The 13,726-nt window shown below is 47.3% G+C and overlaps 5 protein-coding genes across 5 annotated transcripts; 2 read left to right on the plus strand and 3 right to left on the minus strand.

The window, feature by feature from the left end:
- Positions 1 to 443: 443 nt before the first annotated feature.
- On the plus strand, positions 444 to 1,073 carry G6M90_00g073080 (uncharacterized protein; the record flags this gene model as incomplete). The annotated part of the gene is made up of 1 exon (XM_014690268.1): positions 444 to 1,073. One exon carries the CDS (start codon positions 444 to 446, stop codon positions 1,071 to 1,073), a length of 630 nt encoding a protein of 209 aa, XP_014545754.1.
- Positions 1,074 to 1,405: 332 nt separating this feature from the next.
- YND1 (Golgi apyrase) lies at positions 1,406 to 3,519 on the minus strand (the record flags this gene model as incomplete). Its single annotated transcript, XM_014690267.2, has 2 exons — positions 1,406 to 3,423; positions 3,507 to 3,519. The coding sequence occupies 2 exons, from the start codon at positions 3,517 to 3,519 to the stop codon at positions 1,406 to 1,408; spliced, it is 2,031 nt and encodes a 676-aa protein (XP_014545753.2).
- Positions 3,520 to 6,706: 3,187 nt separating this feature from the next.
- Positions 6,707 to 8,597, minus strand: nae1 (NEDD8-activating enzyme E1 regulatory subunit; the record flags this gene model as incomplete). Its single annotated transcript, XM_014690266.1, has 5 exons — positions 6,707 to 7,089; positions 7,164 to 7,470; positions 7,523 to 8,095; positions 8,177 to 8,346; positions 8,408 to 8,597. The coding sequence occupies 5 exons, from the start codon at positions 8,595 to 8,597 to the stop codon at positions 6,707 to 6,709; spliced, it is 1,623 nt and encodes a 540-aa protein (XP_014545752.1).
- A 965-nt stretch (positions 8,598 to 9,562) lies between these two features.
- Positions 9,563 to 10,740, plus strand: YM71 (NADP-dependent 3-hydroxy acid dehydrogenase; the record flags this gene model as incomplete). Its single annotated transcript, XM_014690265.1, has 5 exons — positions 9,563 to 9,867; positions 10,033 to 10,342; positions 10,407 to 10,462; positions 10,524 to 10,632; positions 10,699 to 10,740. 5 exons carry the CDS (start codon positions 9,563 to 9,565, stop codon positions 10,738 to 10,740), a joined length of 822 nt encoding a protein of 273 aa, XP_014545751.1.
- Positions 10,741 to 11,451: 711 nt separating this feature from the next.
- PRS1 (Ribose-phosphate pyrophosphokinase 1) lies at positions 11,452 to 13,078 on the minus strand (the record flags this gene model as incomplete). The annotated part of the gene is made up of 3 exons (XM_014690264.2): positions 11,452 to 12,689; positions 12,738 to 12,885; positions 12,968 to 13,078. 3 exons carry the CDS (start codon positions 13,076 to 13,078, stop codon positions 11,452 to 11,454), a joined length of 1,497 nt encoding a protein of 498 aa, XP_014545750.2.
- Between the last annotated feature and the right edge of the window lie 648 nt (positions 13,079 to 13,726).

Here is a 13,726-nt window from a genome sequence, read left to right on the forward strand (position 1 = left end):
CGAAGGTGGGGTGGCTCGTTGGAGTGATCCAGTGAGTAGAGCCTACCCGCGAATGCCGATTGGCGCACGCCAAATATTCGCACACGACGCTCCCCGTCCCTAACCGCTGGAACCGTGTTCCTAATAGGCGAAAAAGCAGAGAAATAGTGGAAAAGCCTTGGCCGCCATCAATCTCATATCCTCATAATATAAGGTGGGTGTGGTTCTTATTTTCTTTCTCTTTGTCCGCTTGTCGAGCCACTACTACTACTCCTCGTTGTTGGTTAAAGATTGCTGGCTACCCCGCGTGTCGGTAAGCGGAATTTTTCGTGTATTCAGGCAAAATCACCATCTTCAGTCCAAAGACTCGACATTAGCTGACCCAAGAGAACAAGATACAGCCGTTGAATGAAAGGAGAACCTTGATCACCCAAACGTCAACAGAACCAACCATTCACTCAGCAATGTCCGGCCTCATGTTTGGAGTTATACCAACCGGGCAACAGCTAATCACTGATCCTACATCCACACCTTCTCCTACGTCGTTTCTTTACACACTGCCAAACACCAAGTCTTTTTCTCATGTTATGGTAATCTTGCTACCGAATGTTCAGCTTCCCGATAATACCGCTGCTGCAATCTATCTTGCCACTGCCAAGGACGTTGCCATGGCAGCTGAGTTGGGCGGCACACCAAACTTCAAATTTCTTGGAGGAATAGGGTCTGGGAAAGAAAGCGCGCTTTTTAAGATCAACTCGAACCCTAGCCAAAACCATAGCAATGCAGAAAATGACGGCATCGTGATTGGGGTTTCTATTGAATCGGCAGAGTCTGTCGGCCAACGTTTGGAACAGCTGTCGGCCGACAAGACAGCAAACAGCTCGGCGTCAAATTCCAACACGGCGCAGATGCCTACTTCTCTCCTTGCCCAACGTATAATACAAAACGCATATAATTCTTTGGCAGGCTACACCCAGCCGATAGGTCCTGGGGGTGTAGAGGTTGTCCCTCTCCGGGCATTTGACGACTGGTGGCGAAAATTCGAAAGTCGAATTCGCAACGACCCCAACTTTCTTGCGAAGCCACAAGAATAAATTTAGCATAGCACCTGAAAATGTCATTTGATAAAGATACCTATAGAATTTTCAATTTGAAAGTCGCTCGTAACTTTCTACGATCCTCTGGCAGTGCTACAATCCGTTTTCGGACGAATCCCTCGTGTAATTTGAACCAGAACGGCACAAAGTCAATTCGGCCCCCGGGGAGGAGGATTGTTGGTTGTGAGTTTAATAGGGATGAATGGCCCAGCGTTACGAGGAAAACAGCGAACGTGCTCATAGCTAATGTCAATGACCAAGTGACACCAAGCGCACCAAATTCCATAAGCAATTTGTACCTAAGTCTCTTCTATCAGATATTATCATTGCTACTCAGCCTGTGTTGGAGTCATAAGCGGGCTTTTCAATCGGGTCGGGCTGGTCGCTCTGCTTCTCCTACCAGCGTTTAACATTTGGAGATTTGGTGCCAATCGTTCCCTACTTTCCGTTCGAAGGACTAGTCCAGTTCGATCCATTACTGATGGTTGTTGACCCTCCTCAAGGCGACCCAAGACGACCTTAGGGACACCTGGCCCGTGATATCTATTTGCATGGGATCCGTCACTGCTGTCAGAGCTGATGATACCCTCGGAGTAGTCGTCTAGCTCATATCGAGTAGCCTCGCCTTGTTCTAAGATTCTTTCATAATTTGCCGTGCCACGACCAAATATTTTATTCGTCAAGCTAAGTCCGCTGCGTGGTTTGCGACTGGATTGGCGTCGCCGCCAAATGTTCTGTATTCGACGACTTCTATCAGGCCGTTGAAGAAAGAATACGACTAATAAAGCGACAAACATCAAAGCCAGAATAGAATACAAGGTCTGGTTTTCGAAAGTGTTGTCGTTGTCGATATCACTGTCTTCACTATCGAAATACGAGTCCGACGTCAAAGGTAAAGATCCTGCGTGCTCAAAATCGGAGGGTGTCTTCGAAGCTACATTGCTTCCAAACCCAACGGGCAATGTCGAGAGATGAGGTGATATTTGGCCCGAAGCATAAAGAACCATCTTTCCTAGGGTCCAACTCACTTCCACACCTTCCACAGTATCAATTGGTTGGAACGAGTTGAGGAGGTCCTGCCTGCCATTCCCCGGCTTGTCGTATGTTGTATTGAAACTGGGTCTAGATGAAAGTCCCAAGCCAAGTCGAGGGATTCCAATCCCTTCGTATAGAACATTTATTAGCCAAGATGCTTTAAAACAGGCTTCTTGTGCGTCTTGAATCTTCTGTGCTGCAGATTTCTTCCGTTTGACTATGTCGCTTTCTATTGAAGCCCATTCGCGGCTACAGAAAGCAAGAACTTTTTGCTGATAACTTGCGAGATCGTACGCCTGTTGCTCCTTGCCAAAAACGCCGTGGGTAGTATGCCAGTACTCTGACACTCCAATGAAGTGATTGACTTCGAAATCTATTGCTGGAACGTGCTGACCATTCAGGAGGCATGGATGATCTTCGCATGGCGCATCTTTGCGAAGCAGGGGATACGTTCTCTTTAAACACTCATCAAACGCGCCTGTTCCAACAAGAGTTTTCCCGATGATAGATTTGCCGAGACCTGAATTCTCCCCAAGATAACTTCGAAGACCCTTCGGCATACAGGGATCCGGGATTTCGTCGACTGGACCGGCATAGCTTTCCACTAAACTTTGTATATACCGAAGTCGGGCTTTGTTGGCTCCAAATCCTAGCCATGTCGCAGTGAAGACCTTATATTCAACTGATGACCCGTCCAGACGTCGCATGCGAACTAATTTTAAATCATTTGCATGGCGCTCGGCTTCAGTCGTATTGGGAGCGAAGGCAATCTGTGCTGACGCACCACCCATGTCCAGAAAGCCATAAGTATGGTGACCCTTTCCGTGAACATGTTCTTTCGGTCGATCAAGAGCCCCTAAGAGGTAATTTGTTGCAATCCAGCCATACAATCCTTCTGTTTCTCCAGATATAACCTGTACTCGTTCGCCACAATCAGGAAGGTGGAATTTTGTGTTCATTTGTAAAAATTTACAGACCCCCTTTAGAAGTGATGCCTGTTGGGGCTCTGGAAGAAGTCGAACGCCTGCTGTAGCCATTAAAAATATAGGGGTCTTGGAAACGTTTTCAGAAGGCACCTCACTGAGGGCCATATTGATGAGAGACTGTAAATGCTTAGGGCCAATGGATGCCACATCTTCCGCAAATGTGGCAACGCCAGGATGGACCTTTTTGCTCTTTTTTAGCTTTAGCTTCGGCAAAGTACGCAATTCCAAAGAAGAGGCATTTTGGCTAGCTAAGATGGGGTGTTTCCATTTGTAGACATAAAGACGGGTTCCCGACGAACCGGCGTCGAGAATAACTCCATATTGAGCTAGAGTGACGAAATATTAGTTGACAAGTAATTGCAATAGAGTCGGTTAGGAGTCCCGGGTTATGATACGATACTTGACATACAATTTTTGCCCATTAGGACATAATTTACGTTGCAAACCAGTACTCAGGGATGTGTTACGCGACTTTGATCTGGGCAACAGCGTGTTATTTCTTTTGTAGTGTTGGTCGCTGCGAGCGGACTGCCGCTATGAAGGCCCTTCTTTAAATCGGTAAATCGGCAACAGTGCTTCCTATTTGGTGAATTTGGTCGTGAATTATTTGGACAGCGGATACGGTGGTTGCGGTCGTACAGTTGCGATGTGCAAACGCGCCGAGAAAACCACGAAATGATCATAGGAAACGCGGTGGGTGGCGTGATTTGAACGGCGACGACGAGATATTGTAGTCGCAATCGCAAACTGGTCTAGAGCGAGAGGCATGTGGGCAAAAAAGAATGCAACATGGTGACTACAGGATAATGTATGAGGAAAATAAGACGCTGACTTGAAGCCTGTCGTCATCGCGGCAGAGAATTGATCCCTTAGGAGTACGTGGCCACACCGTGCAAATACAGTTAATACACAATTTCGCACATGTGGAGCTTGACCCTGGAAGCCATTTATGCTCTAGTGATCCACTACAGTCGAGGGGAAGTACTCCGTAGATCCAAGGTAAAATGTGTCAATGTCACGATTTCGTCCAAAACACCTACGTAAATGGAAATAATCTCCCCATCTGGTACCAAAGAGATATAAAAAAATGGAGGCTCAAGATCGATGCCGTAGGTCTGGACTAACTAATTGTATGCTAGTTGACCTTTTGTGCCATATAAGATTAGGTAGTAAGCAAGCCCTTGGTAACCTTGAAAATTGAAGCCCGAGCAAAACAAGGTGTCAAGTGCAAGTGGAAGGCAACCCCCATCAATCAGCCATTACTCCGTACACCAATGCGGCTTCTTGTCCCCCAATCTTCAGGTTGGTAAGCAAGGCAAATTAGCGTTGCACGATACAATCTCTGTATTGATACAAAGTCTTGAGTACTAACCTACAAAGGAGAGGATTGAGTGCGCCCCTGGTAAAAGGGGCTGTCGGCTCCACATAACGCTGTGCGTATTATCTAATTCCGTCCGGTGTGCGTTACGTGGCCTGATACCTGATACAGCTACTACTAGTACTAGGCTGTGATCCCGTGTGACAGTCTCACTATCAGAGTGTCCATATCGTTGTCTCCGCGTGACTACTCACCCATTCCAACAGCTTCAACCCATATGACATGATTACAGCCTGTTGTCGATTGGAGTGACGGATGCCACTTGATTGCATCCGTATTCGTAGTGAATGACAATTACGAAATATTATTGTATAACTATGCATGTAAAATTTGTGGAAACTTGTGCCACAGCAATAAATCTTCTTGAAAACACACACCTGGGTCTCTCTGTGAGAGGCCACCGCCCTTGGTACCTAACTTACTTGAGCACTATTGTATAGCAGAAAGGAAGAGGGTCTCTCAAAAGCCCGCAGTTCACTTCTGATTCCTCTGCTATGTGGAATCGTTTAGTCGCCTTTAACGTATAAAGCACAAATGAAGTATATACAACAATGCCGCTGAGAACTTCATTACCTACTCGAGAATGGCATGTGATCTCACGTAATACACGATCTACCTATGCTCAAGTGGGAACTGCCACTACGTACAATGCGATCTATCTCCACGGTAGCGAAATGCCTGTAAAATGTGAAAATGACAAGCCTGCCCCAACATCTTCCCGCAAAATAGGGTCCCGGGCATGTTGAACTACATCCCGAGGCTAGTTTTGATATATTCAGCCTCGACGAGACAATGTACTCTGTCGCGTCAATGCCATGTGATGCACTGGTCGTTCCTCGCTCGAACAGTTAAGGTGTCTCCTCGTCTTAGTCACAACTACTTCTGGGTTTATTCTTTCCCCGGCCAACGGCCAATTATAAGAGTCCTTCTCTGGCCTTGGGTCAGACCAATTGCGATCATGTGTCTGCCATTGAAACTGTGGTGTCGGATTAACCGCGTTTCCTACCGTCCTCGGCGGGGTGCCATTTCCAGAACCTGCTCTGGCTTTGTGATATAACTCCTGGACTTGCAAAAGACGCCGGCTCTTGTCTCTATGAGCAACAACTAGCTCTTCGTTTCTGCGGCACAATCGCTCGTGTTCTTTGGTTGTGCCTGATCTGGTTAGAGAGGCTCACATGTCATATCCTAAACCTACTATCAATTATTGTCTGTAGTCGCGCAATCTCTGCATTTGCCTCCGTAACAGTCTGATGGAGTTGAGATTTCAGCTTCGAATGCTTCTCAGTCAAAATCCCATAAACGTGCTGTTGGTAGCAGATCTCTTGCGTCTTTTGATAGGCCCAAAAGTTGAGGGCTCTTTCGGCGCACTCCAACACGATACCAGGACTAAGCCCGCTAAGGACAATAGCCTTGTAGTCTTCACTAGGAAGAAGGTTTGCTATCAAAGTGTCTCGATCGCGGAACAGCGTTGAGTGACAGGCGGGACAGACAAATGTCTGCTTGGCGGCTATGTCACAGACTAAGCGGAGGTGTTGAACACAATCTAGGCAAAACGCATGACTTCCACGGGAATTAGCCTATTGGACTGCTATCACATTAACAAATTTTTGCGAGTCTGCAATTATTGATAGAAACATACCTGCACGTGGTAACAAGAGCTCTATCACGGAGCTCCCTTCTACATTTGAGATTGTTGCACAGCAGGTTGTAGTCCATCATGCCTCGTCCGAGGGCAAGCTCGGAATGATGACTGTTGAGCTATGACAATTGCAAGAGCATAAAAGCGGTATAAAAGAATTTTCAAATGGGGAGATCAGCAACCAAATTTGAGACTGGTCATGGACAGCGGGTAAGGAAGTCGCGGTTTCGTGGGTATTCATGTGGCCCATTCGCTCTCAGGGTGTATAAACACAGCAGGTGCAAGGCACACTAGGACTCGTAGGACCAACCGATTGACCTGCCAACTACTAAAGTTACCTGCATACTTAAGTACCTACTTAGTAGGACCTTACTTACCTACCTATGTAGGTAGGCAAATAGGTACCTTACTTAGAGGTAGTAGGTACCTGAGAAGGTACGTGGTTGCAGTGCAGAGACTTAGGGCTACCAAATTCACTGCGTGGTCAATTGACCTCACCATCAATAGATCCTACTGTGTTTTAGGCACGTGTATGCGATTGGGAAGTGGACTGGTACAAGCGTGCTTTGAAATGGCTCAGTGAAGCTGACTTTTATTCCTGAAAATGATGCTCGCTGAGGTTTAAACGCAACACTTGGCAGCGACTTTCTATGCCATCAAAAATGCAGGTATTATCAATGGGAACATATTGGTTTGTGATGAGTTTGATCATCTCCTGGGAAACCATGCCTCCAGTAATTGCAGCCGTATTATGAACTTCCCCCCGGTTCGACCGTATTACTTCTTGGGCTACCTGCAAAAGCCTGTTGTTTCCCGAAAGGCTCGGGATTGAGCTCGCGACAAAATCCACAATCTCTTCGGCACTGTCCGTGGAGATGAGAGTGGAAGCACGAAGCGCAAGATATATGGAAATTAACGAAAGGGGCGTTTCAGGACCAGCTACTGCGGAAAGCTCATCGTTCAAGAGCTCATTTTCTGTGAATCAAATGAGTTGTCAGCACAAACAAGTACACCAATAGTCCGTCCTGCCGTCATCTGCTTGTACATACCGACGATCTTGGTGAGAGTTGGTGCATGCACCGAGCTTTGGACTAGCTTGATGAATTTCGCATTCTTGCAAAACAACTCTACCTCAGCCTGCGCAACACCTATACCACCCTCTAGGGTACGAACAGTACTCATTACTTCGCTAGCATCTTGCCGTGCTTTCGCCTTATATAGAGACTGAAGTTTGATGTATACTGCAGATTCAGCCTTCATATCGGGTATGCCTCCAGACAGTGGAAGTTGGTGGTGCTTTTCGTAGAATTGTTCAACGGCTTTTGCAATGATCCAGAAGCTGTCACTTGACGAAATCTAGGACGATATTTCAGATTGAGGGGAAGCAACACAGGTACGATAGACTTACCTCTGTTGAATTGCCATAATCAAAAATTTGTTTCAAGGAAGATGGTAGAGAAAATGGTGTAACGTGTTTCATCACCGCCGCAACAGCCTCTTCAAAATTTTCTTCTCCTCCCTCAGGATTATTACGCCTGGCGCCGTTGGCCACCAAATTTCGGAATGCCAACTTATCGGAATATGCCAATGGTGGATTGCCTTGGTGTGCATCTTTCCATTCCTCGAGGCAATGAAGAAGAGTAGCAACCAGGGGCAAGTGGCCGTGATCATGATCGGTTTGGTCATCAATGTCCTTGGTTAGCTGGCTCACAAATGTAGACAGCTCTGGCCATGGATCTAGCAATCTCAAGTCCGCCGTTGCATCTTCATCTGGGTGAGTATCTACGACAGGGAGATGCGCCGGTAGCTTAAGTGTGAAGTATGAATAGTAACCAACACTATGAACACTCAAGATTGGGATCTTTCGCCTCTCAGCATACGACTCGAGGAAGCAAACCAAGTCCTTCTGGAGAGATGAAGTATAGAGAATGATGGTGAATGGTTCCGACGAAGCTGTCAGCTTCTCAAGGTCAAAAGGATCCTGGTCGCAGATAGTCAGTACCGAAACATCGAAGCATGGTGTTCTAAAAAAAAGGAGACGTGAAGGCTAGAGGCTACGAACGTCTTCTTCTGGGAAGCAATTGCCTGAAACTTCGGGATTGAGCTCAACAAGATATTCGGCGCAACAAAGAGCTCGAGACTTGCCTAAGCAAGCTTCATCGAGAAAAAAATTGACACCGAGGTCTGCTTCTTGAATAATGGCGTCGTCGGCTATAGTAAATTTTCCAATGCCTAGAGGTTGACTATCCGTTAATGAACTAATCGGCTTCCTGGAGCTACGGGATGTACAAACCAGGTAGAACCAAATTTTTGAGTGCCTCAATACCAACCGTTCCAGGGCCACTGTTGACAAGGAGGACGTTTGCAGACTCCAGGGCAGCTTGACCAGAGGCAGCCCAGAGCCGAAGCTGGCGGTCATACTTTCTTTCCTTTTCAGTCGGACCGTGTTGAAGCCCTCTAATCACGCTTCCCTCTTGAGACATGCTGTCACGATGGTATCACAATGCAGAAGTAGGTTTGACGCGTGCACAGTTCGGCCTAGGTAGTTGAAGAGCACCAGACTTGGTCACAAAACCCGACAGCCACAGTAATCTGGACAAGCACACACTGTGGGGCGCCGACACTGTGCATCAAGTGCCTTAAGTACTCAGGTACTCCGTACTTTAGGTAACTACTTACTTAAGTACAAGTATACTAGTTGGTTCTCCGTCTGGTACATTGAGAAATTACCTAAGTGAATGCGGGCAGTGGGCCGAAACAAAGCCTCACTACTACTAAGTACTGAAGTACTTAAGTAATTAGCGCAAGCAAGTATTTGGGTACCTACCTAGGTACCTACTAACACGCAATATTACCTACCTCCTAGGTAGGCACTTACTCCTGGTGTTGAATAACATTGAAACCAAGTAGATATCTGCCTAGTAGATACCGACCTAGGTAGACTAGGTACCTTTTTATTGGTAACATGTTTGTAGGAACAGAAGATTGAACACGGGGCGCGATAGCGAACTTTGCTACATTTTTTTGTGTCAGCGCCGCCAAACAACTGCGAGTGTTAAAATATTAAATATTCTCGTGCCTCAGCTATTAGAACCTATATCTGGTCAATATAGCTACCTACTACCTAAGTAGGTAAGTAGGTAGGTATCTCGTAGACAACCAGCCAGAGTGGTATCAAAACACCCTCGGCTATCTCACCTCGCTTCCCCCCATACGTTAGCGGCCGTCGCGACCCGCCAGACAAGAGCACGCCTTAAAACCAACTTCTCTGCAAATTCATCCGTCCCCCTCCAGTGCCACACGTTTGACATAAATGAGTCCTTTGCTTTCCATCGTTTGCAGACCCAATCCACTACCCACAGGGTTTGTCCGCTTATCAACACATGTGCCCTCGAACGTTTGTCTAAGCCAGCATCCGAATAACTACCGCATACTCTCGGTTCGAACCATGGCTTCCGCTGCTGCTAAGCGTCTGGCTGGTAAGACAATACTCATTACAGGCGCCTCATCAGGCATTGGGCGATCTACCGCTTTGGAATTCGCTCGCACTAGCCGAGACAATTTGCGCATCATCCTTACGGCTCGTCGCATTGACTCACTGAACGAACTGGCCTCTCAAATCACGCAAGAGGTTGGCCAGGGCGTCAAAGTACTCCCTGTGAAGCTTGATGTTAGCAATCCTGAAGATGTCCGTGGCTTCGTCGCAAATCTGCCTGAGGGATGGCGGGATATCAATATTCTCGTCAACAATGCGTAAGTGACCTATGGCCTTGGTCACCCCTTCGTCAATCCGTGGTCCCATGAAACGTATTTTCATGCACCATTATTATCACAAATAAGGCATACAGACGTAAACCCCCATATATATTGGTTTTCTATTGGACGAATGGCTAATGAAATTTGCGGATATCTGTGTAGCGGCCTTGTGAAAGGTGTCGCACGTGCCCCTGACATTAATGAACAGGATGTAAATATCATGTTTGCAACCAATGTCACAGGGTTGATCAATATGACTCAAGCCATACTACCGATATTTCAACAGCGTGCCAATGGTGGACAGGGCGATATCATCAACGTAGGGTCCATTGCAGGACGTGAACCGTATCCTGGAGGCTCCATTTACTGCGCGACCAAGGCTGCAGTTCGTAGCTTCACCGAGAGCTTACGAAAGGAGCTTATCGCGACTCGCATCAGAGTTATTGAGATAGATCCCGGCCAGGTCGAGACGGTAAGTCCTCACGTATTGTGGAAATGCTTGGAACGTTCGATCACTCATCAGAAGTCTTTGGCAGGAGTTTTCACTTGTCAGGTTTGATGGCGACAAGGCGAAAGCCGATGCAGTATATGCGTGAGTTACACCTTCTTGTCTATGACGAAAGAGTCTCTCACACTTAACTTTGCCATGACAGTGGCTGCGAGCCTCTTACACCAGATGACATTGCAGAGGTGGTTGTTTTCACAGCCACACGCCGCGAAAACCTCGTTGTCGCTGACACTCTTGTGTTCCCTAATCATCAAGTAAGCCGCCATCACAATTGGCTTAAGCGATAAATACTGACATTGACTTCCTTTTCTTCTATCCAGGCATCGGCTCTCATCTTCCATAGGAAAAATGAAAGAACCTAGGATATCGGCTAAAGCAGGTTATGAATCAGAGTAATAGAACACAAATATAGATGGACATTGAGCGTTCTATAGCTAGGATCTCCAGAACTTGACAAAATTTGAGTATGCTTGCGTCTAACTTGGGCAATATCATTTATTGTTGATAGCTGCTTGCTTGTTCACTCGTCATTTGGATTGGGTAACAGGACTCGACTGCAATCATTCGATTTATAGAGCATTTTAATTTACATGTTCGAAAGTTTCTCTTGCTCCAAGCTCACGGCCGTTAAGGCGATAATCAAAAATGATCCGAGCTCGGGGCCTTCTACAATCAATGAAGTCCAATCTACCAGCGTTCCGTTAAGAATCCATTCTAGGTTGAATTAGATCCTTGCCATCACAAGTGATGGCACCGCTGGTTGTGTCAAAATGACGAGTTGCTTGTCATTAGGGCATGTCACGGTGGGCCTTTGATCAAAAGAACCTTAAGCTCAGGTGAGGGCGGAGGAGTCAAACACATCTGGAAAATAGTTTCATGCCCTCCTTATTGGGGGACGTCATGAATGTATGATCATAACATCATGAATAGTCGCCTGTAAAACCGGTAACTAAAACAAACAAGCCATATTGGGAACGCCGCGCTGAGAAAGTAGAGCAACATATTCGAAATCGCGGCAACGAAGTCGCGAACGCCAGCGAGAGTACACTAGTACAAGTGAATTTGAGGAGCCCTCAGTCCCCGGTGTGCTGGAAGAGTGGTGAAATCGACTCGCCGTAATGATTACGCCGAATAGCTTCCGACAAGAGGAATGACAAGTCCAGGACGACGAGCTTGTTGATATTCCTCGCCCGATCCTGATTAATAGGGAAGCTGTTTGTGACAAGTATCGTATCGATGCACTCGCATCCTTGGAGTTGCTCAAGACAGTCTGCGCCAAAAACACCATGTGTGGCGATACAGAAGACCTTTTTAGCACCTCCTTTCTTCACTACCGTCTCAGCTGCGGCAATCCAAGAGCCCGGTTTGTCTATCATATCGTCTACGATAAACACGGTGCGGTTCCTCACATTGCCCACCAAGGTAATCATGTGTTCGGCTTTGGTGTCTTGAAACGCGTTGTCCTCCTCGTCGGAACTTGCAGCTGGGTCGCCACCACCGCCTAGAATCTGTCCTTCTGGGACGAAAAAGGAGGAAGCGTGGGACATTGTCATGGGATCTTCCTCTTGTAAACTATTCCCGGCAGTCGATACGGCAGGAGAATTGAAGTCATCTTCTACAACATGACCTCTGATTAAACGGCCATGTATGACCTCTTGGGCCCGGCGGTCGTCAAAAACCTGCTCCTGGTTCAGGGGTAAATCAGGCGTACTGCGAGAGGCTAGGGAGCAGCCATCACTAGATGCCTTCTTCTGCCCCTCTGGTGGTGTCATCTTCGAATCACCACGACGGGTGGGAGAGCCAGTAGAATCAGCCAGAGGCGCCCGAGGCTTTTGTGTGGATTTATATCGTGCGTCGCCTGCCACGCCGTCTTCATTAGGAGGGGACAGGTCACTCCCCGCTGAGGTTTCAAGTGCAGACTGTCTATCAAGCCCATCAAGATGATTCATGATCATGCTTGCTGTCATATTGGTGCCTCTTCTTCGGTCGGTCGTTACCATTCCGAAATTGAGCTTCAAGGCATCAGCGAGTGAAGTCACTCGCTTGGTTCCTCCGGCATTCTTCGACACCACGACTGCTTCTCGCCAATTGTCAACATTGCGTCGAATCCATTTCGCAATTATAGGTTCGGCATGAAGATTGTCCACTGGACACTTGAAAAACCCTTGCATTTGTGAAGCATGTAAATCCACGGTAATCACATGCTTAACTCCAGCCACGCCAAGCAAGTTGGCGAGCATCCGGGCGGTGATGGCGCCACGATGGGCTTTCTTTTTCGATTGCCGGCTATATGGAAAGTATGGTAGAACAGCTAATACGTATTAGTCTGAGTGCCAGTTAGTCTCGGGGCTTGACCAACCTGTGATTTTGTTCGCGGATCCGCCTTTACAAGCTGAGATCATGATGAGCAATTCCATGATGGAATCATTAATTTTCGGGCTTCCTGACTGGACCACGAATACGTCCTTCTCTCGCACGCTTGTCAAGATTCTGACACTTGTCTCCCCCTTGAACGTGTTAGCCGGCACCGGCACGTCTATAGGGAAGTCGTATAGTGGACGGGAAAAGCAAGAGCTATGGGAATCTCACATTGGAGAATTGTGTTAGTTCCGCATCAGCGGGAGTCATGCCAAGGTTCTCGCATATTTGACCAGTGAGGACTGGACACGAATTACCAGCGAAAATAAGTGTGTTGCGCATTGCTCGAAAGTACCTAACCACTGCGGAGATGAAGGCAGGTAGGAGATGAGGTTCACGATCCCAGGTTTTTTTTTTTTGTCGTCCCCAGGGCAAACCACTGTGGAATACAGTGCAAGCTGACATGGAGACCAAGTGGCGGAGTCGCGCACAGGGCTCTTGGGATGCACCTAGAGCGTACAGTGCGCAGGACAGTGCACCTCGGACGGCCCGCCAAATTTTCGTAGGTAACCAATGGCTGGCCAAAGTCGAACCGGTCTAGTCGCTGCGTCTCGTCCAATCCACTACGTGTAATGCCTAGTTCAGGTTAAAGCCTTCCAGCGCAGAGGGTCAATGGATATATCATATTCCAAAGTACGATCTTAGGAGAATGAAGATTATTCTCAAGTACGACTGAATGAATGTGTCCGTCTATGCTTGGTCGGTGCGTGCCCTCGAGGCAAGGAGTAAACATTCATGTTCCTTACGCTGCGAAAGTTCAAATTGGTACAGATCGACCCGCATATGTCAATTTCCCGCAAGTCTACTAGGTATTCAACGCGCTTGCTATACGCTATTGAGTATCACGTAGCTAGCAAACTACCACGCACGAGGTAGTGTTTATGAGGAATCTTGTGTATTTGGCATTCCAATGGAGTACTCCGAATTTGT

Source organism: Metarhizium brunneum, chromosome 4 (genome assembly GCF_013426205.1).
Source record: "Metarhizium brunneum chromosome 4, complete sequence".
Lineage (NCBI taxonomy): Eukaryota > Fungi > Ascomycota > Sordariomycetes > Hypocreales > Clavicipitaceae > Metarhizium > Metarhizium brunneum.